Source organism: Channa argus, chromosome 3, assembly GCF_033026475.1.
Source record: "Channa argus isolate prfri chromosome 3, Channa argus male v1.0, whole genome shotgun sequence".
In the NCBI taxonomy this organism is placed as follows: Eukaryota; Metazoa; Chordata; class Actinopteri; order Anabantiformes; family Channidae; genus Channa; species Channa argus.
In genome coordinates, this window is record NC_090199.1 from 23,842,368 (window position 1) to 23,866,441 (window position 24,074).

The following is a 24,074-nucleotide window of genomic DNA, read 5'->3' on the forward strand; positions in this document are numbered from 1 at the left end:
CAAGGACAAGCTGATATACTGTATGTTACAAAATTGATGCGGCTGCTTTAAATAACCTGTTAAATTTTATAATGCTTTTCATTTTAGAGATATTTATGATTTAAGATAAAAGCACAAAACATTTGACGTTAAAGTGCTGCTACGATGTGAGTTTGTTATAATGAGTGCAAATTCCAGCGATAAGCTGATGTGCAAGTACAAACTGAGCCTGAGAGGTAGAAAAAGACTTCTCTCCCTCACCACTGTCTTCGGTGAAGCCCTCATGGCTGAGCTTACGGAGACGCTCAAAGCCCTGGTTGAGGTCTCTCATCTTCTGCTTCAGTTCTGTGTGCTTCTGGTGCAGAACGTGGTCTTTGGTGTCACCCTCCAGGGGAGAGATCACATTCTTGTGTATTTCTGTTGAACAAAAGGACAGAAAAATTGAGAAGAGGTGGTGATGGGAGTGAGAGAGGAGAGCGGAAGGAAAGGGAGAGACAAGAAACCATAAAGAAGAAAAAGTAAAGGAATAGAAAGAAAGGAATAAGAAACAAATACATTAGAGCAATAAAAGACCCAAAGAAATGCAGCATTTAATAAAGAGACTTTAGTAGTAGCCATAAAATAACCTCTTAACATTTTACGACATTTCATAGGGCTGGCTGTTTCTTGGTATGTCACATTTATGTCTGAAACTTATCCTGTGAGCCTAATCTTATTGGTAAAGTTGTCAAGGTGGTTATGAGGTTCCAGCCCATCTCCTGCTAGAGACAGGTTGAGGAGGTAAAAAGCAAACAAAGGCCAAGTGGACAACAATACACTGACTCAATGATAAAGGTTGACATTTGGATCTATAGAAAAAAGGCAAAGGCACTGAAACGAAATGAACACTGGGGAACTTAGACAAGCATTGGATGGAGGTGATGATGTGGAGGTGCACAGAGACTCCGCTCAAGGCAACATGTGACTGGCTCAATATTTAAATGAATCAGACAAGCAGAAAAATACCCCTGGCTTGTTTTGGCAGAAACGTAGTGCTGGGGAACGCTTACAGGAAAAGTTCTGGCACAAAACAGCTGCACAGTGTCAGTCACGTCCAAAAGAGATGTGCCTGTCCTCCCCGTGTCTTTCTGAAACACAGCGCGGCCTGTCAGCTCAACTTAAAACACACAGCTTGATGCGATGTGACAAGCACTGATAGAGCACAGGGCGGTGGGTGGCAACATTTGCAGCCTGGTACCTGCCACCCACGTTACATGACCATAAGACTGAACAGACAGACCGACAGCATTTCAGACATGTACTTTTGGATGACTGAACTATGGGTTTTTTTTCCCTTGCTGTGGAAACATCCCGGACAACTAGAAAATACTGTATAAATCTGGTCTTTATTCCTTAGCAAAATTCTCAAAGTTTTAGTTAAATATGTATTTTGTGATATTTTCTTAGGAAACCTAGGATCTGAACCATAGATATACCTGCACAGTATCCAAAAAGGTATAGTTGTAAAATGCGTAAAAAGAAAGCTAGAGAGAAAAGACAAGTGCTCACTGCAGCCATGAGATTCCAAACAAGGACACATCAACAGAGAGGGGAACAAACTCCTAAAGGCTCATAAACATGGCCCCCGACAACACCACTGAAACAAAACAGAGGTGCTATAACATCCGAGCTCTGCATTACAGCAAGAGGAGCGATTTCCTGCAGCTCACCCTCGGTCCTGCCAATGGTATCCATCAGGATGTTGTACTCGTGGATCTTGTCTTTGTGGTGCTGAAACTCCCTCTTCAGACTCAGTAACTCCTCATTGGAGAACTTCCCCGAGCTCTTTGCCTAGTGGGGAAAAGAGCCATCAGAGACAGAAAGGAGTTAACATGCTGCATATTTTCTGTCACAACATTGTAAACAGTACAGTTTATTTTAAGCACTGTGTTCATTGTAAAAGCTGCATTCAATGACTGTTGGATGGGAAGCTTTTCTCTGAATTATAACTAATATTACGAACAGGTTTGTTGCATCTGATCTTTTAATTTGAAACCGAGTAATAATTCATTTTTTTCTTTTAGCACAGTTGATGTCTCCAGAAATTACCAAAGCGAAACTTAAAAAAAAGATGGATGAAAGCAAAGGGCTATTAACAAATATATATTTAAATTTTTTTCTCTCTCTCCTTTTTTTTTTCTCCACACAAATTCAACAACACACCTTGTTCCAGAGTTTATCCAACCTGGGATCATCAAATATGTCTCCCTCTTTGGCGTCGTGGTCCTTTAGGTAGTTGCTCTCCAGTGGTCGTGTGTCCCTTTTACCATCCATCCCATACTTGGCCAGGATCACTGTGCACAGTAACATAACACACTTTTTCAATGGATTCTGAAATATATCATAATGCCATAAGCCTATATGAAGTAACAACTCTTTAAGAGGAGGCTCTTTGATACCCAGGAGAAACTAAAACAACTAAGAGAAATGTAGTTTCCCAGAGGAATACAACCCTTGATAGCAACACAATAATTTCAAAGTCACCAGATGAGAACAGCAAAGGGAGCAGGATCCCGTATGCTGAAAGTAAAACTGAGCTGACCAACAAATGAGTATTGAGAGGGTGAAGCTGACAAGAGCTTATCAAAACAAACTATCTTTTTATTTTTCTTGACGTAACTAGCACACTGGAGGTGATAAGGATGTGCTTTGTGTCATGCTGCTCCTAACCTGAAATGTTTTTTTAAGATCAGAGTGAGAGGAAATGTCATTTACTCTCCCACTCAGTCACAGAAAACCTTACTCAACCCAATCTCGGCAGGATGCCTGCACAGACAAGGCAAAGAAAGATCACAAAAGATTAATAAAACCATTGTGAATGTATCTAAAACTTGCAGTACACAAACGTTTGTTTTCCAGTAGAGATAACGGTCGACATTCCGCAGTTATGTGCAATAAAAACCCACCAACACAATCTATGATCATAGTGCAGTAACAATATTTAACAGATCTACAAAAACAACACAAAGTTGGACTTAGCTCTGAAGATGATCTGCCCTCATCATTCTGCTCCAGTAAACCCTGCATGCAGCTGCTGATTCAGCACCATCTCAAAATTGTAATAACCAATCAGTGTCACTTATTAACTACAGATACTCATGAGTGTCACGATAGTCTCTGTGGTATTGCTAGTCCTGTATCGTTTACATTTTATAGTTGCAACTGAATTCTTGACCCAGGTGATCTATGCCATGAGTGCCAAAACCAGCTTACATTCCAATTCAGGATCATCAGGATCAGAAAGAAAGGAATTATTTTTTAGCTCTATTAATGGCTCAATACGAACACAACTGGGTGGGGAGAGGGTAATGTGTAGCCCTCGTTAAATATTAATGTTTAGCCTAAAAACAAGCAGAAACTGACTCTGCTGCTTTGCCTGAAGCTGGAAGGTCACTCTACCACTGAGGACAGCAGAAGGAGTGGAGGATTTTAGGATGTGTGAGCTGCCATAGAGATAAAGTGTACAGCAGCTGCTAGTGGCAGAACGCTAAGCTCACATGTTTGGCTGGGTCATTGCAGGTGTTGAGGTGAATATCATTCCTATACTCAAACACTAGCTCCAGGGTAGATATTAAAGTATGTCTGCCCTGTTCTACAATTTCAGACCAAACCAGAGGAATGGTAGTTGTGTCACAATTATTAATTGTCCCTCACTTTCATGTCAACTAACTCCCTAACACAATTATTTCACCTGATTTGCAAATCATTCTTATAGTGTTCGGAAAATATCTGCCAACAGGATTCTTTCTACAGAATCAATAACATGCAAAGAATTAAACGGTAAATGTATACGTTTTACAGTGCCTATAAAAATATTGCCCGTCCGGGCAATGTTAACTTAAACTAGGGCCTTCTCTCTCCTTGAGGTAGTCATAGTTCTCAAATTACAATAAATAAAAATGCTACCGAACTTAAAGACTCCAACATGCCAACCAATCCTGTGAAATGGGGATGGATACAAGAAAACTTCATCAAATATCACTTGGAGTATGATGTTGCCACCATGCTGCCCCAGAGCAAGAACACATACATGAAATACTACATAGATAAATACAAGAAAATGTCTAAGTCACCAAATATCTTTTGAAGTATAGGTAAACCCCACATTAAGAAGTGAAAGAAATATGACACAAATCTGCATAGAGCAGGGTGTCGTCAAAAATTGACTGACTAGTGAGGGAGCTTCAACTTCCCTCTTATCAAACCAAAGAACTTTCTTGCACATACATTCAGAGTCTCCCACAAACTCTAGTTGGGATTTCTTTTTGTCATGCTCCCATAAAACTTTGACTGGTAATTCAGTTCATGAGAATGGGTTAATCTAGACATATTTTTTATTTAAGTATATGCAATATTCCTTTTATTTCTTAGTGATGGATTTAAATATATTTCAAAAGACATTTAGTAACTTGGAAATGTTCTTGTGTTTATATCTCGTATTTATTGATCAAGTATTTCATTTACATGGTTTAGGCATCACATTGGTGGAGTGGTTAGCACCTGCCGTGAGTTTACATGTTCCCCCGTGCTTGAATGCATTTCCTCCGTGGACTCTGGTTTCCTCCCAAAGACATGCACGTTAGGTTAATAGGTGAATCTAAATTGCCTGTAGGTGTGAATGTGCATGTGAACAGTTGTTCTGTGTATGTATCTCTGTGTTGGCCCTAAAATAGACTGGCAGTCTGTCCAAGGTGTACCCTGCCTCTTGCCCAGTGACAGGTGGGGTAGGTATCAGCCCCCTGCAACCCTGAACATGGCATTATGTCGGGTATGTCATTTACTAGTTATTTTGGTGGAAGGTCATGTACTAAATTAAACCTGCCTTAACCTTTTTGCTCATTTCATCTTTAAACTACTAGCTTTAAAGGGCAGCACTAATGAAGTTTCACACTTGACAGATTCTACACAGTCTTATACCATTTTCTCTCAGAAAGGTATTTAGCCCAGACTCAGGCCTATGTGTACAATGTGCATAACACAATCTTATTAAAAAAAAGAAAAGAACGTGTATAGTGAAATGGTTTTAGGACAAAAAACAGTGAGACCAGAGTCTGTCTTACCATTGAAGTTTCGTCTGAGCTGAGCTTCTTTCTCCCCATTTTCATCCAGCCCCTCAACTTTCATCTTTTTCCATTGCAACTCATCTTTTTCCTGGATTCTGAGATCACTGTGCAGCTCAGAAAGCCGCACCGGGGGTAACTGCATCTGTCAAACCAAAGAAAAACATAATGTTGGTTACAAATAGGGAAGGGGCAGGCTTAGAGACAGAAACAATCGGACAGTGATACAGTGATGAAACAAATAGAACTGTGTTGAAACTAGAAGGAAGTCCAGCTGCCATGACTCATCTTCCTGATCAACTTGGACTAATGCGAAAACTAGAAGGTGCATTAACTTTTTGCTGGTTTACACTGCATCTCACTTTTCCTTCTCAAATTTAGCAACTGGGCTGTAATTACAGTCTTATGCTGGGGACCACTGAGGTCAACTGGAGGGACTGGGTGGCAAAGTCGAAGGCCATCAGACCTTATTCTGAAAGAATTGTGCCTGTACTAGTCCCATGTTTTCATATACGTATTCACAACAAGCTATTTTGTAAGCCCCCTTACCCAATCTAATGATCAAATAAAAGATACATTTACAAACCAGAGTTTGTGAATATTTTACTATGTGGTTTTACTTATCAGCTTGAAACCTGTAACGTTAGACTATGTACTTGTTTCGGGGTTATTACAGTAACATCACTGTACTAGTACACAGTAATCAACCACTAACTAGCACGTTTTCATTGTGTTTGGTTGGACTTCAATGTTCTCCAAATATTCCAAATGTCTGTCAGTGTAGGTGCACAACCAATAAACAGTTGCTACAGCTGCTTAGCTTGGAGCCGGTCTTCACCTTGAGCTTCTTAACTACTGATGTAGTTATCTACATACCCTTTTCGCTTTCTCCCACACCTGGTTCAGCTTAGCTATCCTGAACTCCACCGTATGTCCATCACTGCCACTCGGCTTGGGCTCGTTCATTTCAAGAGAGTACTTCCCCGCCATTACACCCACACCGAGACACATAGCAACGACTAAACACTGCAACTTCATTTCAACTTTTAAACACACCAAACGACAGACAATGGGCTGAAAAAACTACTAGTTAGCCACCAGTTTAACCAGAAAACAATGGAGCTATTGCTGTTACTGTGGCTTACTAACAGAGTCATGTGCTCCAAATGGGCGGGCACGTTTTTAAGCATTCCGGACAATGTAGTTTTCTGACACGGCCCCTCTGTCGTGAGTAAAGCGGAGACGAATTGTTGAGAACTACAAATCCGGAAATGCAGCTCTGTGTAGTTACCAGGCAACAAATGCTGCAAAATTCTGAGCAAATAGAATTCCTCCACGCTTTTACGTGACGGTTATCATCCTGCCCGTTATACTGGAAACCTAAAAATGGAGGGGGGGCACAATATTTTTACTGTGGTAAATTGTACTTTAGCTGTAGTCAGTTATTTTGTTTTTAATTCAGTATGGAGTGGATAAACCCTGGTTACTCTACCCATAGTGTAATTTTATTTTAGCTTTGCCTAACTAAAAAAAATAAAATAATAATAAGTAGTGGGTTTCCCAATTAAATAATTTGAATGTTTAGTTGACACAACAACTATTTCCCATCTGTCCATCCTGGAGGACAAATCACTCCTCTGTTGCTCTTCCTGAGCCCTCTTCCATTCATTTTTCTCGTGTTTTTTGGGTGAGGATGTTCTTGTGGTGCACAAGCCCCTAAAGCAAACTGGTCATTGACTGAATTTGATTATTGTTTGAGGGAATAAAGTGTTATTGTGTCTCTTGCTGAAAGATGTTGATCTCACATTTCACGATTAAATAAATATTTACTAACAGAAATATGATATTGGAAAACAAATGTCATACATGAAAGAATGCTGTTTTCCATTCTTGGTTGCAATCCTACCAGACTATTGATTTATTATTTAACTTTTATTGCATGTTTGTGGGTAGATCAGGAAACACAGCGAAGACACAGTCATATTGCAACCTTTAAAAATATATGAGACATATGACACACTTATATAAGGAACAATACTTGAAAATCCATACAAATAAACACATGCACACACACACACACAAACACACACACAAAGCTGTAAGAATTGACATGTTACACTGTTCATTACATGCCCATTCTACCCCCTAATAAGATTTACAGAAGATGGAATGAGAGCAGCCTTTTCAGTATTGAGCTGCTGGACTGGTTGCCTTCACAAAATTGTTAATACAGCATTCATACCAATACACAACAATACCTGCTCTGAATTCATTTAAACTTTAATAAACTGGGGAAAAGTGGGGAAAAGGGATATAAACATACAGTCAGACTGAGTTACATTATATTCTCTCGCTCGTTTATAATATTATTTTAGAACTTTAATGTCAAAATCTCATTCAGCTGAAACTAAATTGAATTGAAGTGGGGAGAGAATGAATAATGGACATGTGGGTGAGTGCCATGCAGCAATTCGCAGCCACTGAACAAAAGACCCGAACCACATAATTTTTCAGAGTAGTTTCGAATAATCATGTTACTAGTCAGCAAACAAAAATACAATAGAACAATAAAAATTCATCACAAAATGATCAGATTTAAAATTACACTGTTCAATATCAGCAGTCTGTAGGTAGAGCCAAGTAGAGGTCGGTGTAAAATGTAAAATGTAAAATTATATTTTAATTGTAATATTACAAAATCCAATAATTTCAATGTTTGGTGTATTTGAAGTTTTAGGTGCTGCTTTCCTTTCAAAGAAATTGTTACTGACTATGGGAAAAGGTGACTTAACAAGATATTAGTCTGCTTGTGTAATTCCATTATTAAGAGATAAACAGATATTGTAGGGGCTGGCAGCTATAATTTAGGGGACATTTCACCTATAGCTTTACAACTACATTTGGATTAAGTGTTATTTATTGTGTCATTTTGAGTGTATTATGCACTTTTGTAGTGTAAAGCCACTTTCCTGAGCAACATGAAATTGTTCAGATTGTCCTTAAAATTGTCCTTTAAATTCACGAACACACTGTCAAGAGGACGGGCTGCATCCTGGATTGATACTTCCACTGAGCTTTACAAAAAAACTGGAGTTTATCGCGGCACTGAGTGGTGAACGGGCCCATCCAGGACATTACAGAAATTTATGCATCAAGATAATTCTCTTACTTCTGCCTAACAAGCAAACGATTTTTACTTTACGTAAATTCATTCTGAAAATCACTTTTACCTAAGGGAACATTTGCATGACTTTGCTTAAAGAGCTTTGCTCCTTTGCTTAAATAAGCAGTTAGAGTACTTCCTGCACTACTGTTGAATACAAGCATTTCTCTACACAACTTTGAACATTTTGCAGAGCCGTACAAGTTTTAAAATTAATTCAAAGTTACTGAAATATGTCCAAATCTGGCTTCGGTGCTTACAGTAAAGGTATAGCCCCTACTTTATAACTCACTTCTTCCTGTCATTCGTTGTTAGAGTATATTTCTGTTTACAGCACCTCCACATTTCCGATTTTAGCTTTAACGAGCAGAAATGTCCAGAGATGTGATATGCCCCTGATGGAGCTGCACGTAATAAATGTACCTAGCTAAAAACAGCTGGCTGGCATAAAAGGTCAACACCAGGAAACAGCTCGACTTTTGTTCCAGGATCCCATCACAGCTGTCTCAGCTTCTGGCACCCCCACAGCCTCCCTGTAGCTGCAGCACACTTAATGTTTCAGTGAGATATGTACCTAACGAATATATGAATATATCAAATATTACATGTAGAAGGATCTAACAAATGATTTGCTGATGTTTTCTTTCCCATAAATAAAAACCTTTCTTTCTAAAAACAGTGGCATTTTGAAAAAATAAATAAGTTGAATTTATGCTTCAGGAAATTTTTTAATTATCTCTGTTAGAGCACAACTATGTATTAGCATGCATTTAAAAAACACCTTTCAGGATTGTGCTTCTCTGTATTCTTATGAAAGACACCCATGCATGTTTCTGAATTACTTGACATATATTTGTAGGTAAAAACTGATGGGTTGAAATTGTCATGAACGGATGAAAGAAAAAGTGAGTGTTAGGTGTTAGTTTAGTTGTGATTGGGTGTGTGAGTCTGAACAAATATCTCTCCACCAGTGAGTCTCTGGAGTGGGAAGTCAAGAAGGAGAGATAGAGACATTAGGCCAGAGGGAGGCTGCGCCACAGCAAACAGCCCACAGCACCACTGTGACTGTTACATAATCTGTGTTTGATGATGGCAGGATTTAGTCTCCCTTTGGCTTCAATTAGGTGGAAAGAGAAGAACTGAATGAGGTGGGCTACGGGAACACAGATACAGAAGACTGAGGGAAAGAATACACGAAATGAAAAAGGAAAAAGAGGAACCAGAAAAAAAACAAACCAAAAAAACAGATTGAGGAAGCAGGTGTTGTCTTGTCCCGTGGGTGTTGGGAAGGTCATAATGAAATAAAAGATATATTCAATCACTGATCATGAGTGAACCCAGTCATTAAGACCAAGTGATTGCAATAAACTGCCTTCGATCATCCTATTAATTGTCCTAATTTAACTGCAGGAAACAAGAGGAGCAGACATGTCATTACCTTAGAGTCTAGCTAAGCTCAAATTAACTCCTCACTAATAAAAGTTTCAGCATTTCAAAATTCTTTCAAAAGCTTTCATAGTACTTTCGACAGTGCTGTTTAATGCCTATTTAATGACTGCACGTATACAAATGTGCAGCTGGTAAAAGGAAAGAAGTGAATTTATTTTCCCCCTGACTTCAGAGTTTGCACAGGAGCTTAATGTTCTTTTAACGTTTTGTAAGAATAAACATATTGGGTTGTTTGGGATTTTTAGGTTTAGGACCTGAAAGCAGATAAAAAATTCAAGAGGAATGGACATTAGATACATATAAACAAATAATGTTGGTGAGTCTAATTTGTAATAAATGCAAATGACAGGTACTGTATAAGGCTGAATTTGTCTGTGAAACATCCAGGTTAAAGTCTGTTACACATCTGGTAGATTTCAGTGAGCATTGTATGTACAATCAGTTCCACTTAAAAGTGGCACATTTGGCAGATATGTAAGACACTGTAAATCCAGATATGTCTCTCCACAGCCTCTTTTTTCTGAATCCTCTATTTGAACCGGGACCTTTGAAAAAGGTACAAAAGGTTTGACATTTGCTGCAGCTCGTTTTTGTTCTGACACATCTGTCTAAATGTACCAGATGTCCGATTACTGGACCGGACTCATGCTCTGAGCAGGATATATATTCAAAATGTGGTTGGACCAACTGTCCCTGCTTCATCTCTGCAGCTCAAATGAGCTGCAATCCTCCTGGGAGGCAGCTGCTGCTGATTTGATGAAGTATCAGACAGAACCTGTGCACCTTTGACACTATATTCTGGGTCACAATATTGGTTTGTAATTGTATCTTTTGTTTCATATATTTGTTACTCTTTTATCTGTCACTTTCTGCTTGAATGTGTGAGGTACATCAATCGATTTAAATGTTTATGCCAAGTTTAGAGCACGACTGAAAAGTAAAAGAACACCAGTTTATGCTTGTAGAGCCCACAGTGTGCAGCTTGCTTGTCCTCCTTTGTAACATCACAAAATAATGAGTTTCTAGCATTTCTCAGTCTGTCAGCAGTGGGGACTTTTGAATTCTGTCATCTTTGATGCAGTTTCCAGCTTCAAATGTCAGCGTGAAATGTGAAATTGAGTTGTTGTTTTTTTTTTTATATAAAAAAGCAAGTGATATGATGACGACAACATAAATTAGTACCTATAATAAAGTACACATAAGCTATTTAAGTTTGTTTGACACAAGTGATTACAGACTATTACGCTTTTATTAATAGAATGATCAAGTAATTACAAATGACAAGTGAATTATGGCGCGTTGGGACTCGTAAACAACCACCGGACATATTTCTGTTCTTTAGAAATGGTAACCCAGACTCCCTGTTATTCTTTCAGCTGTAACATTTCTATTTTAAACTCACTCATAGGGAAATGCAATTCATTTTTAATTGGAAACTATTATGATTGATGTGCTCCTAATAGCATGTGTAATATCATGTGCGTGGCTGTCAGTAAAGTGTCCCTCTGCCTTAGAGTAAGCCTCACTGAAGTTGAAGAGAATCATTGGATTCACACACCAGCAGCCTCACTTATACTGACATGTCTATATTTGTTAACTAGCACAAAGGACTATATTGCTTGTAATCGATACAAGCAACTAGCTGATTGATATTTACAATGTATCCATTTTAGCGTGGCTACCGTAAGATGTTGACTTAGAGGGAAAAAGCTGAGTGTGTCAATAAAACTAAAATACAAAACTAATCATATATAAGTAAAGAAATGAAAGGAAGTTATGCACTTGCACAATAAAACATTTAACATATAATATATGTTCATATGTTTACTGTAGTACATTCAAGGTTAAGTAAAAGAAACTTAAGGTTGAAGACAAAATCATTTAGTAAAGGTCATCAGAAAGTTTTAAGCCAAAGTAATTAAGCCAAATATTTCAAACAATGAATGGATGAAATGATTTAGATGGCTAAGATCTACAAGGTTAATCTGGCCTTATGCCCCACTGTGCTATTTAAATGTCAAAGTATAGGCTGCTTCGAGTTGTGTCTCCTTCATTTAATGCATGTATTGTACACAGATAGATTGTTGGGATTTACAAATATCATAGTAATTTCATATAAATGTTAAAGAATGTGTTGGGCCATGTTATGTTCTTTGTTGTATCTCAGAAAAATATGTAAAGTTAATGTATATATAGAAAATGACGTGTCCATTGATCGTTCAGAGATGACTCATCAGGGAACAGTTCTGAAGAACAGATCTGAAGCTTTCAAATGCTTTGTATTATTTTGTTTCATCATTCGAAAAACAACGGAGCAGAAAACCTGTGAAGTGAAGGTAATGATACCAGAAACTGACAAACAATGTATACACTTTCAAATCTCTTTGATTTGAGCCAAAAATGTGCTAACATGAACAGACGTTACAGGGAAACATTTAAATTAGAAGTCAATCAGGACAAACCTTTGTGCATTTGGGGCAGTGGAGAAAACTCCTGACACGGCATCACCTTTAAACATTTACTTACACTGTAACATTATCATGCCTGTGGATGCGTGTTTCGTATCAGTCTCAATATTTGCCCGTACACTCTTTTTCCCCGTGAAAAAGGTATAGTTAAAATGTGTTACTGTGTTTATGACCTGACCTCTCCCTTCTTGTTCTTTCTACTTCTAGAAACCATAATTATGGAGCACAGACAGACGTTATTTTGATTTAAATATCTGCTTTCTTGTGATTTTCCTGATGTTTGAAAAAATCCTTATTTCTCAATGTGGCTAAAAGTCACATACAGTAACAGCCCTATAATATGTCAGGCTTCTGAGTTGGAGTGTTTTTGGAGTTTGTTTGTGTTAAACTATTTTTTGTTGGAAAACTACATAAGTTAGCCCAAAAGGCGAAGTCAAGTAGGAATATAATGATAACGATGAATGAATAATTCAAGAAGTTCTTCTTAATCTTGCTTCTCAGTGCTCGAGGCACCTGTGAGATGTTTGGCTAATGACACACGCACTAAATGAATATTAAATTTTGATTTAATATGAAATGTTCTCTGAATTTTAACTGGGTGTTTTTTAAGAAACACTAAATGACAAGTTCTTTTCTTAAACCTTGATTTTTTTGGGGGGATAGTTTCACTTAGATACTGACTTATTTTGCAGGAACTGAAGCAGTCAGGTCGGTCAGCATGGTGCCCCCTGCACAGATGCCTTTTACCTTTTTCTGACTCTAAAAACCTCAGGTATCCTTATAAACCACAAATCTCATGGACAAGGTCATACAGCTCCTTTTAACCTTTTTTATTTTAAGTAATGCACATGACTGAATGCAGAAACCCGCTTTTGGAATTTGAGAGGAGAAGAATAAATAATGGAGGAGTTTTCATTATTCGTTGTATCTCTTTTTTGGTCTTTATAAGCAGGAAAAACAGCAACAATTCAATTTATGATCTTGGTAGTAATAATGGAATAGTTGCAAATAGTCAACCTAACCTCATCTTTTCCCAGCATTTAGTCCCAGAGGAAACATCGTACAACTACATACTGTATCCTACATATTGGATTGTATTATTGCTTTTTTATTTTTGCGTATATTATTGTCATAAATGGAAAGAATTCTATCCGATTGAAACATTCACTTTCTGTGTATGTGTCTGTGTGAGTGTACTTGTATTTGAGAAAGTAAGGACATTTTGGCCAGTCCTCAGAACTTCAATAAGCTTTTTTAGGATAACACATTGGTTTTAGCGTTAGAATAGGTTTGCGTTAGGGATTGCATCATGCCAACGAATGCACTCACACAGATATAAGTACAAGTTTGCGTGTATGTGTGTGCGTGTGAACAAGCGAGAAACAGAAGTGGATTCAATATTCATTAAATGTTCTCAGTCTACTGACCTTTTCCTTCCTCCCTCCCTGAGTCAATGCTTCATTTGATTCAATAAGAGACGTTAATTTCCAAAGAAAACCTCCACTTGCAGATTTACTATTCCCTGGGGGTATTGCCTTGTGTACAGAGAAGAGAGGAAAGAAGAGGAATGATACAGATCAGCTGGGATGAGATGGATGATGGTAGGATGAAGGAAAAAAGATGAAGGGGGTGGCCAAATAACATGTTCTGTGCTGCAAGACCTTCATAAATCTGTCATTTTGAAAGTGGGAGAGAGAAAAATACCAATAATTTGAGATTTAAAATGATACTTCATTTTATGCAGGTGCACTGATTTATTTTTTGAAATCAACAGAAGCAGATATTTATAGTAAAGCTGGGATTGGAGGAAGTAAAGGTGTAAATAAGATCCCAAAATAATAATAAGAATATGATATAGTAGTTTGACTGAGACAATGAGACTGAATGTCAAAGCATGAAGAGGCAGAAAGGAGTCATCAAAAATTTGCTTTGGGTTCAGATTGTGAAATAAAGAGTATAAAACAGCTGTCAGACTGCCATTTACCAGCCAGGTTTATGTCAATGCTTTTCAATGTATTCATTCATTCTAGCATTTAGCAATTTGTAATGAAATGCGTCAAAATGAAAATTATAAGTCTGTAATTTGACTGAGACCCTCCTGTGTTATTGTGGAATGTGAACAGCTGGTGAATGTTTAAAAGGCATGAAAAAAACAAGGCTGTGTGTTTGTGTGTGTGTGCACTTTGCTCATAACAAGAAGCTTAGATAGCCAATGACCAGAGCACAATGTCTTGACCACTGCTGCTACAGGACTGTGTTCAAAGCTGACATGACAAAAGAAGCAGGAACGGACAAACACAGGGTGACCATTTCTACAAAAGAGCATCTTCGTCTACAGAAATGTATTTCTCAAAGGCCAGCTGAACCCTGAGGCTGGCTCCACAGACCAAACAGTGAAAATCTGATTTATCTTGTAACCTCACAGGCCATGCTGCTTGTGTTTAGCTAAAACCAGCATAGACAAACGTATAGGCAGCTGGAATTTGTTTCAATTGACTAGTGTGTTACTAACTCTAAATTACACATATTTCACTACACACTATTAAATAGTTAATGTAGTTTAGTGGCTATTGGGAAGCCTGGTGTAATATAATGAAATACAGTACAAAATACTGGTAAATACTATGTTTGTGTGAGCCAACATGAAAAGACTTTACAGGAGTAACCTTAAAGGTTTCAGACCCTGTTGATATGGTGACACACGTAGTTATTGTGAAAACTGTAGTTCCTTTGCTATAGGCTGTAGTTTGGTGTTGCTTTCCAGATACATTGTTTTGACAACAGATTTTAGGTCGAAGATGAGACTGAGCCACATTTATTGGTGCCCTCCTCTCTAGCCTCTTTTCTTTCCTTGTTGTTCTGCCTTCATCTCATCAATTCATGTATTTGCACCTTCTCCTGAGTCTCTTTGTGTTAACTAGATGACAATGGTAGTTTAATTCTAAAATGTAATCAGATACAAGTTATCCTGTTAAAAATATACATTAAAAAGTCGCTCGCGGTCAGGCGTTGTAGACTCCAGTTGCTTAGCAATGTGCACTGAAAGTTTGGTAGATGAGAGGCAGTGCAAAGTCAAATAGGAGAACCAAATCAAAATTTGAATGCATACTGGCAAATAAATGGGTCTGTGTATGTGGAAACAGCTTCTAGTAAGCCATCACACCCTTTATGGCATTGCACTCAAGTTTGTTGCCATGACTTTGCTGGCACTGAAGTATGTGGTTGCACACAAAGATTGTGGACTACCAACCTCAACTGGGAGCAGTCGATATGAGGCAGAAGTTATTCATTTAAGCAGAAGATGTACCTTGAAAAGATGATGGGATACTAATATGCAACTACATAAGGTTACTAATATGCTAAAGCACTCGCACAAGGCAATAAGCTCCCAAAAAATCTAAAGAAAACACAGACTAAAGGAATAAGTTGACAATTTCAATGTTAATGTTGTAGAAATACTACACAGTTAATAAATGCAAAGCAAAAGGCTCAGTCATGACTTAATAATATTCCCCTCATTTTTGTTGAAACTGCTGCTTCTGTGCGGTGTTCTCCATTTGGACTTCTACTTTGACTGTTGCATCACTGGGGTTTGTAAAAGTATGTGTGTTGACACTGCTGTAGACATGAAACTTATTATATATTAAAAATGTAAGTACAAATGTTCTTTAGTTAGTTCAGGGACGGACAAATTTTTGCATACTTAACTCTCAAGGATAATACAAGGTAATGAAAAGGCTAATTTTTCCAACATGAATTTCAATTAAATTCAGCCTTATGAGATTTACCTGTAACTCTTTTGAATATTTGAATAATTCATAATTATTCATAACCTAGAGGCAACAAGCTGCACAATTACCTTATAATATCTTTCGCTTTTAAATTGGAGTTTGCTAAATGTTTGCATATATAATCTACTTTGGTACTATTGTAAAACTATATAAATTAGCCAAAAAGGGCATTGCAAGTATGATTATAATGATAATATGACTAATTCAGTTCTTCTTTGTCTGAAATGTTTTTCTAATGATGCCTTCAGTAAATGAAAAAAAAAAAAAACATTCATTCAGTGTGAACCGTAGTAATAGAAATTTTAATCATCCTCATCTCTAGAATTTGAATAGGTGTTTTGTCAAATACTGTAAATGACCAAGCTTGTGGAAAGCATCCCTCTCTGAATCACTGTTGTAAATCTAATCCCAGCATGGCATCATCTGCACACAAGTATATGCATTTGTCTGACAGTAAAAGCCTCAGATATTGTGAGCAACTATGGTTCTCGTGTGCAGAGGCATCAAGTAATCCATGTGAAGGAATGCAGCTTTGCCTTACTCCTGCCTTTGGAATTCAGAAGGAGGGCAATAAAGAAGGAAAGGCTTTGGTTTCTGGTGCGCTAGATAAAGGATTGAAGCTGTGAGGTTTTGCTTTTGACAACCAAAGACTGTAGGATCCAGGTTGGACTTTGAATTGAAAAAAAAAAAAACCCACAAAAGAACACACAGAGAACATACTAAAAATGCCACACAGTGACAGTATGTGACGGTTTTATGAGTCAAGGGCAGTATTTAATGGTAACACATTTTTTAAATAAAAAAAAAAGCATATAAAGAATGTGTTAAAGTTTATATAAATGAATAGAATAATGCTTTTTTCCTTGATGACACATGGAGAGAAATAACAAAAGTAAAGCTGAAATAAAAGAGTTTACATAAAGTGAGGGTTGTCCTTTTAGATGAGCCCTAACCATTTTCATGAAGCAGAGTAGATGAAAATCGACCAACCTTTTTCAAAACCATTCAATTTTGCAGCCAGGCTCACAGTATTCATCTACAGTAGCTGTATCATTTGGTCTACTGTGATTGTACGCATGCAGCCTTAAGAAAAAAAAATAAAAAAATAAAAACCTCACTATTTCATTTTCTAATTTAATTCATGTAGATGTCAGAGATTGAGCAGCGCTTTTTTTCATACCCATCTGCTGATGGTGGCAAAGAAAATTATCATTTAGATGCTAAGGTGCAGAGAGAATTACATTTTTATTGGATGTGTGCCGGTACGAGTGACAGAGTAAAAGTTTGGGGGAAGTGTCACAGAGCGAGCAGATTGGAGTGACTAGAAAATGTTATCTTTAATTCATGAGGAGCAGGCCCATCACTGGAAGTAATGTTTCAAGGAGACAGAGGTGGAGATGGACAAACAGCAAGAGCAAAGGGAAATAAGACGATAAGACGTGTAGTCATTTGCATATTTACTGTGGTGGACAATATTCCAACTAAAGTCACCAGAGTTCTTTCTTGTCAGATCTCTTTGAGTGTTTGTGCTGAGTATAACTAACATGGCCCTGTGGATCAGTCACCGATGTTCTGTAATGAAGCCGTGTTTTGACCCTTAAGCTATGAACAGCCTTCTATGAGTTACATAAATGTGCACAGTCGGCTCTGCCTGATTTCATAGGCAAAGTGATATGTTCAACAATACCAGAAGACAATAAAATCCCTGAGGTGAAAATATCCTAATTGTTGTCTTTACCTCTCCTCTATAACATGTGATTATAGATCCCTCTTTTCATGTTCTGTTTTCTTTTACTTTTGTCTGGTGGCTGAATTCACAGTTTACTCCCACACTGAACACTTCGAAAAGCACAAACTGTAAATACTATGTATTGCACACAATGCTGTATGCTACCTGAGAGATTGGTAAATCTGTCTGAACAGTCTGCGTCCTTGTTTATTTAATGCATATGGAAACAACTTTGTCTGCAAACACCCGTCATGGAGCTAAACATTCCTCTGACATCGAGCCACAAATAGACATTTATATGTACATGAATATTTACAGGAGTTGGCAGACACTCAACATTTAAAGCTGCTCAGTCGGTTATTTATGAGTAATACAGCCCCATCAAATCAGCTGGGATGTTTGGCAGCAATTAAGTGACAATAACTGTAAGAGGTACAGTACAGTATGAAACAACAAAAGTTCTGTTTATCTACGTATTAATTTAAAGAATTGTCTTATATAGTAAGTGTCAATGGAAATGTGACAATGCCAATTGTTTGATTGCCTATGATTTAATTTGCTGCCACCAGGGTCATTTTGGTTTTAAGCTCAAATAATATCTTAGTCACCGAACAGAAAAGGCAAAACACATTAAAACAAACTTAATATTTTATATATATATATATATATATATATATAGTTATATTTAGTTTACACACATACGTGTGTGTGTCTGTGCATGTGTGTCAGCCTGCCCCCGAACCCCAATGCTCTACATTTTCTTTCTGCATTTTCTTCTTCCAATGTGATATGAAAACAACTACTTGATGAATTGGCAGTTGGCATGTTAGTATGTATATGCCTGTTTCCAGATGATACATCCTAATGAGTTCTGTAAACTTCTTGTCTTTGAGGTTAACATACAGACAAATTAAAGGAATAACCTACACAAAGTGTGTTAGTAAGGTGTTAAGCCACAATTGTGCCTTGGTATGGATCCTACAAGTCTCTGGAGGGATGGAAAACCTTTCTTCAAGAAAACATTCCTATTTGGGGTTTCGATGATGGTGGTGCAGAGTGTTGTGCAACCTGTCTGTTCAAAATCTCCTGTAGGTTTTAATTAGGTTGAGATCTGGTAACCAGGAAGGCCATTGCTTATAGTTTGCATCATTTTTATACTCATCACACGATTCAGTGATCCCCCTCATGCCCAATGAATGGGGGCATTGTCATGCTTGAAGAGAGGACTCCTATCAGAATAGAAACGTTTCATAATTTTGATAAAGATGATCAGTCACAACAACTTTGGGTTATGTTGCAGTGACCTTTCCTTCCAATGACACAAGGGGACCAAAGCATACCATATCCCCTCATTGTGGGGGTCAAGACTTTATTTTTTTTTTTGCTTACATCTGCTTTTATTTAGTTTTAAGTGAAATGTTTCGCCAACTATTGCATGGATTGCCATGTGAGGATACAGAGATCCAACTGGGGAAGACATGAAAGATCATTATGACTAAATACAAGCAAAACTATTCACACTAATGACAAAACGATACATGCATTTATTTGAGAATGTTTAATTATGAAACTTTTCAAAGACCTTTGGTCATAATCACACAGAAGCACAGAGAACAGCCGGCTCCCTTTTGCTATTATATACCTGCTGTGTGTGTATGTGTACTGAATGTGTGTGAACAAATCAATGCTGCACAAAGCGTAATGGGCATCGGACTGTGTGCATGTCTCTGTCTGATAGTGGACAGAATTTGCTTGCAGATCTTATACGCACATGAAGGGATTACAGTATGTACTGCATACAATACATGGCAGTGCCATGATCATAATGGTATTCTCCAAGTATATGTCAGTGAGTTTTATGATGTTTATGACAGTCTTTGCTTAAAGTCCATTCTTACTGTAGCCGTCTCCCATAGAGAAACTGACACTGATGCATCATGTAATTTCTTTTGTGCCGGTTGTTGACTGTCTTACTGTAATTACAGGACACTCTCTCTCCTCGTCTACACTCATATTGTAGAAAACCAAACTGAAAAAAGAGACCTTGCACTTGTCTAGTTTTTCACAGGGGTGGCTAGACAGGGGATTATGCTCAAAATAGGGTGGCACATTAATTATTTTAAGGTTTTAAAAACACATTCAAACTGCTGGGATACAGTAGTTTATATTAAATGTAATGTCCAGAGCAGTGAAGTGATTAGGTTCCTGGTTTGAATCTATCTGCCAGCAATGGCCTTTCTGTGTAGAGCTTGTATGTTGTCCTCGTGCTTTTGTGGGTTTCCTCTGGTTTCCTCCCATCGTCCAAAGACATGCATGTTAGATTAATTGGTGACTAAAGTGCCCGTAGGTATAAATGTGAATGTGAATGGTAGTTTGTCTGTGTATATATCTCTGTCGTCCTGACAGAGACTGGTGACCTGTCCATCTCGCCCTACAACAGTTGGGGTATGCCCTAGCCCCGCTGATGGATGAATGTGTTTAGAATGTGTTAGTTCATTGTAAGAAATGCCAAATATGTAATGTATTTTGGGTAGTCTACCATTTTTTAAACTCCAAATAGTCATTAATATATATTTGTACGTATCAATATTTATTTTTATTTATTTAATGATAGTGATTTGATTTAGCGTCAAATTTGGTCAGTTCTCTTTGTGCTGAATGTTCTATACCTACCACCTGGGTGGCCAGTGCCTCTTATTACCAAAGGTAATAATATCACAGTTTTAACATTAGCGATTTTTGCCCGAGGCATTTGATGCTAATGGAGACTCATTTAAAGAAGAGCTTTGTATCTCTTTCATATTGACTGATCAAGAAACATATTTTATCCTGCACTGTCATATGCAAGGTGAAAGTGTTTTAAAAAGTCAGAGTTAAAGAGAAGGAGAGAAAGAGGAGTGAGGGACAAAATAAAACAGGGTAAATCACAGACGGGCTCTGAAACCTTAATCTGCCATTTGTTGGCTGTGCTGATAAATATGAGACAATCTGTTACTCTGTAATTTAGAGAGCAAACACTGTCAAAGGTCAGAGTATGAAACTGTAAACAAGGGAGCGTTTAAATGACTGATATTACCATTTCTAGATCATTTCTCTTTCTTTGAATGCATACAAACTGTATTTACTGTATTTTATGCATTGCTTAATTCTTTCCCCCGCCTTTCACCTTAAAACTAAGTGCTAACTGTAAATGAATATCCATGTAACAGTCTTGTAATCGCTGCACCTAATAAAGACTATACCTGGTGCTTACATAGATTTTATTGTAAGTGATCAAAGCAAAGCAGATTAACGCTGCTTGATCTTGAGATCAGACAGCAGGAGATCTCATTAGGCTAAATAATATAACAGAATCAACTGGCTGCTCACACTGTAAAACAACAATGTCAAATTAGTTCACACTATGTCACCCCTGAGGAAGTCATTCAGTGCTGGGTCACGCTTTGATTAAACAGTTTAATGGTCACAGGAGGAAATAATTGGAAATAATGAATAATTATGCTAATTAAAGTAGGGAGTCTTTACAATACACAGGTCAGTGGACTTGTTTTGCCTCTGATATGCTAAAATGCATTTTAACCAAATGAACTAAAGGTTTAGTCTCAGAGTTGGTGGAACTCAATAAGGAAATGTTTTTGACTGCAAATAAATGTAGAAATACAGTGAAACATTTGAGATATTTTTGAGAGGTGTTACATTTTGATTGGTAGCTTGACAGACATTAAGAACAGGGAATTGAACCACTGACCACTTAAATGGTGAATGACCACTCCACCTTCTGAGCCACAGCTGCCCCATTTAACTAGCTACTTGTAGTCTCCCCTTAACATTTAATTAGTCACTCAACAGCATTGATGATGATGGGAAACCCATGAGGGATGATGTCAGCATCCTTGGTTGTTCGTAACAGTATGATTGGTTTCATCGCTTCATCAATTTTTACACCCTTCCATACAAGAAAGCTGGGTGCAAAACAGCTCTTGTCTTTTACACTTTGTTTTACTGGCACAGTGTGTGTGGTTTGAAGGTGCCGACCCCTATGATGATTTCTTAAAAAATTCCTTTGACTTGAGTGAGATGAATCAACAACCTGTGGCTTTAAAGTATTGAAATCATTAGGATTCTCTTCTAAGATTTATTCATGCAGTGTTAATGACACAGTATCATGTTATAATTTTTATATCTCAGCAGTTCATATCAGGTGTGTCTTTGTTATTTATTAATAGTCATATTTCCTGTTTTACACCAAGAAAATGAGAGTTTTCTGCCCACTGTCACACTGATTTAAATATTTATTAACACTAGCTCCATGTATCCTTTTGCATAATGTAATATTAGAGGATTAATATGAAAAAGAAATGACTGCGTCAAGCTTAGCGTCTGAAACTGGCCCTATGGTTTGTTTGCATGTTTGGATGTGTGTATGTGCGGCATGGTGCCTTGTACTCCCACTGGCCATCTGTACCTGCTGTTCTCCTTCTCTGGTTGGTACAGGTAGAACATGGCAACCAACTCTGTGCCTGCCAAGCGTCACCTGACTGAGTTGTGCACAGGAACGCACATGGTCACAAACACATTTCTAATGAGCATTTCAGTTCAGTTTCATCAACAACAAATGTTGTTTTCTGAAAGCACTGTATGCAACGGCCTCTGCCTCTGTTCCAAGCCAGTTCACAATTTTCAGTTTATTCACTGTGGTCTGGTAAGGCTCAGTTGTTATTTGCTAGAGGCTGATGTCATGTCAGGTGGGTTGATGACAGTTGCCTTTCTTCTCTGAGACATTGTAAGGAACCTGTCCTCCTTTTGCCAGGACAAATGCACCCTTACTGAGCTGTCACTTCTCTTTTGGTCTGTTTTTTGAACATGGTAGCTCGTACACATCACATTTTATTGTTTTTGATTTATCTTCTTCTAAGACATTTGCTTGTTTCACTCATTGCATAAGCTGAAAAAATAAAGCTTTAGTGTTTAGATCGGTTTTCACACATAATGTGATACTATGCAGGCAATAAATCATACGCTAATGTAAAATATTGATTATAGAAACCTGACATCACTGACCACAGTTTCCTGATCTCCCATCTGCTGGGTCAAATCAATTACCGGTCATTTTTTCCACACTTAAATCCAATATGTAAAATGGATCAATGCTTGTTTTGTGAGCTGAAGATTGCACTGACAAATAACAGCTATGATAAGATAGAAAATGACTCCTGACACACACGTCCTTGTGCATTTTAATATTAATCACTGTGCCTGAGTGAGTTTTGTTCTCCTGCTCTCCTGGTCTCTACTGAACGTAACTTGTGTTGAGTACACAGAAAGTTTGTGCTGATCCACTACAGCAGTATTGTTTATGTGTGCATCATTGTGCGTGCAAGGGATGAACACTGAGATCATGAAGTGTAAAAATGGAAACAACTGAAAAATTGGAAGCCAATTGAATACCAAGCACGAAAGACAAAAGGAGCAAGGGCTGCAGCAGGAGACTTTGATTGTGGCATCTCCTCTCTTCTAACCAAATTTTTGCTGTTACCAACTTTCTCTTTCGATTCCCCTCGCTGTAGATGATGCAAAATTAATTTAACGCTTTTCATTCTCAACTCATTTACACCAATCAACCCTGCCTTGTTTTGTCAACTCTCTGCTGAATTCAACAGTAATTCATTATGTATGCTCATTTGTGTCTCTCCCTCTCTGTCTCTCTCTCTCTGCACTTCCCCCATGAGACCCCCTGGATTCATGTCATACTCCTTTATTGCCTTTCATCCTTTGCTATTTCACGTCAGTCCTGCAATATCCTTTGCGAGTATCTGTGTCTGTGAATCTGGAAAATAAATTTGCAAGTGCACCATATTAAAGAGCTCCACTGTGTATTGAGGATGTCACATTTCCAGCCTCAGTATTCCCACACCAAATGATGTAATCACATGCATGAAAACATCTTAACAGAGTCAAACCATAAGGCTTAATACTGGATATCAAAGAGTGAAATTACTGGAATAAGAAACAAAATCAAACCTAACTGTTAAACCGGCTGCATTTATGTTGAAAGTGACTTTTTGTTAATACTGTTAAACAGTCAAAAGTGCCAGAACAAACTATTTTTCTTTCCCTCCTATTTTCACTTATCACTTTATCATCAGAGGAAATGCTTGGGCAGAGAAAAGCAATGTACTAAAGTAGTCCCTTTGTGAATTCCTCATCTTTATTTTACCCCTGGCAGTTTTATCAGCAGCCCTGTACTCCATGAGCTTCATGTTCTGTACAGTAGTGAAAAAAAGAGAAATGGTTTGCAGCCTGTGCTTTTGAAAACATCCATGGGGGAAAACATTCATCCTAAAAACAGGTTCATTGTGGCAGTTTTGGGAGAGGAACTACTGTATAACTCTGAAT

General features: G+C 37.8%; 1 protein-coding gene across 1 annotated transcript in view; it reads right to left on the reverse strand.

Annotated features, from left to right (window-relative positions):
* lrpap1 (low density lipoprotein receptor-related protein associated protein 1) overlaps nt 1-6,242 on the reverse strand; it is a 10,318-nt gene extending 4,076 nt beyond the window's left edge. The window contains exons 1-5 of the mRNA XM_067498159.1: nt 5,955-6,242; nt 5,079-5,223; nt 2,182-2,312; nt 1,689-1,809; nt 241-396 (exon numbers count right to left, since the gene is read on the reverse strand). Of these exons, the coding sequence (XP_067354260.1) occupies nt 241-396; nt 1,689-1,809; nt 2,182-2,312; nt 5,079-5,223; nt 5,955-6,116 (715 nt within the window). The 5' untranslated portion in view covers nt 6,117-6,242. The remainder of the gene's footprint in view (nt 1-240; nt 397-1,688; nt 1,810-2,181; nt 2,313-5,078; nt 5,224-5,954) is intronic.
* Nucleotides 6,243-24,074: the final 17,832 nt, after the last annotated feature.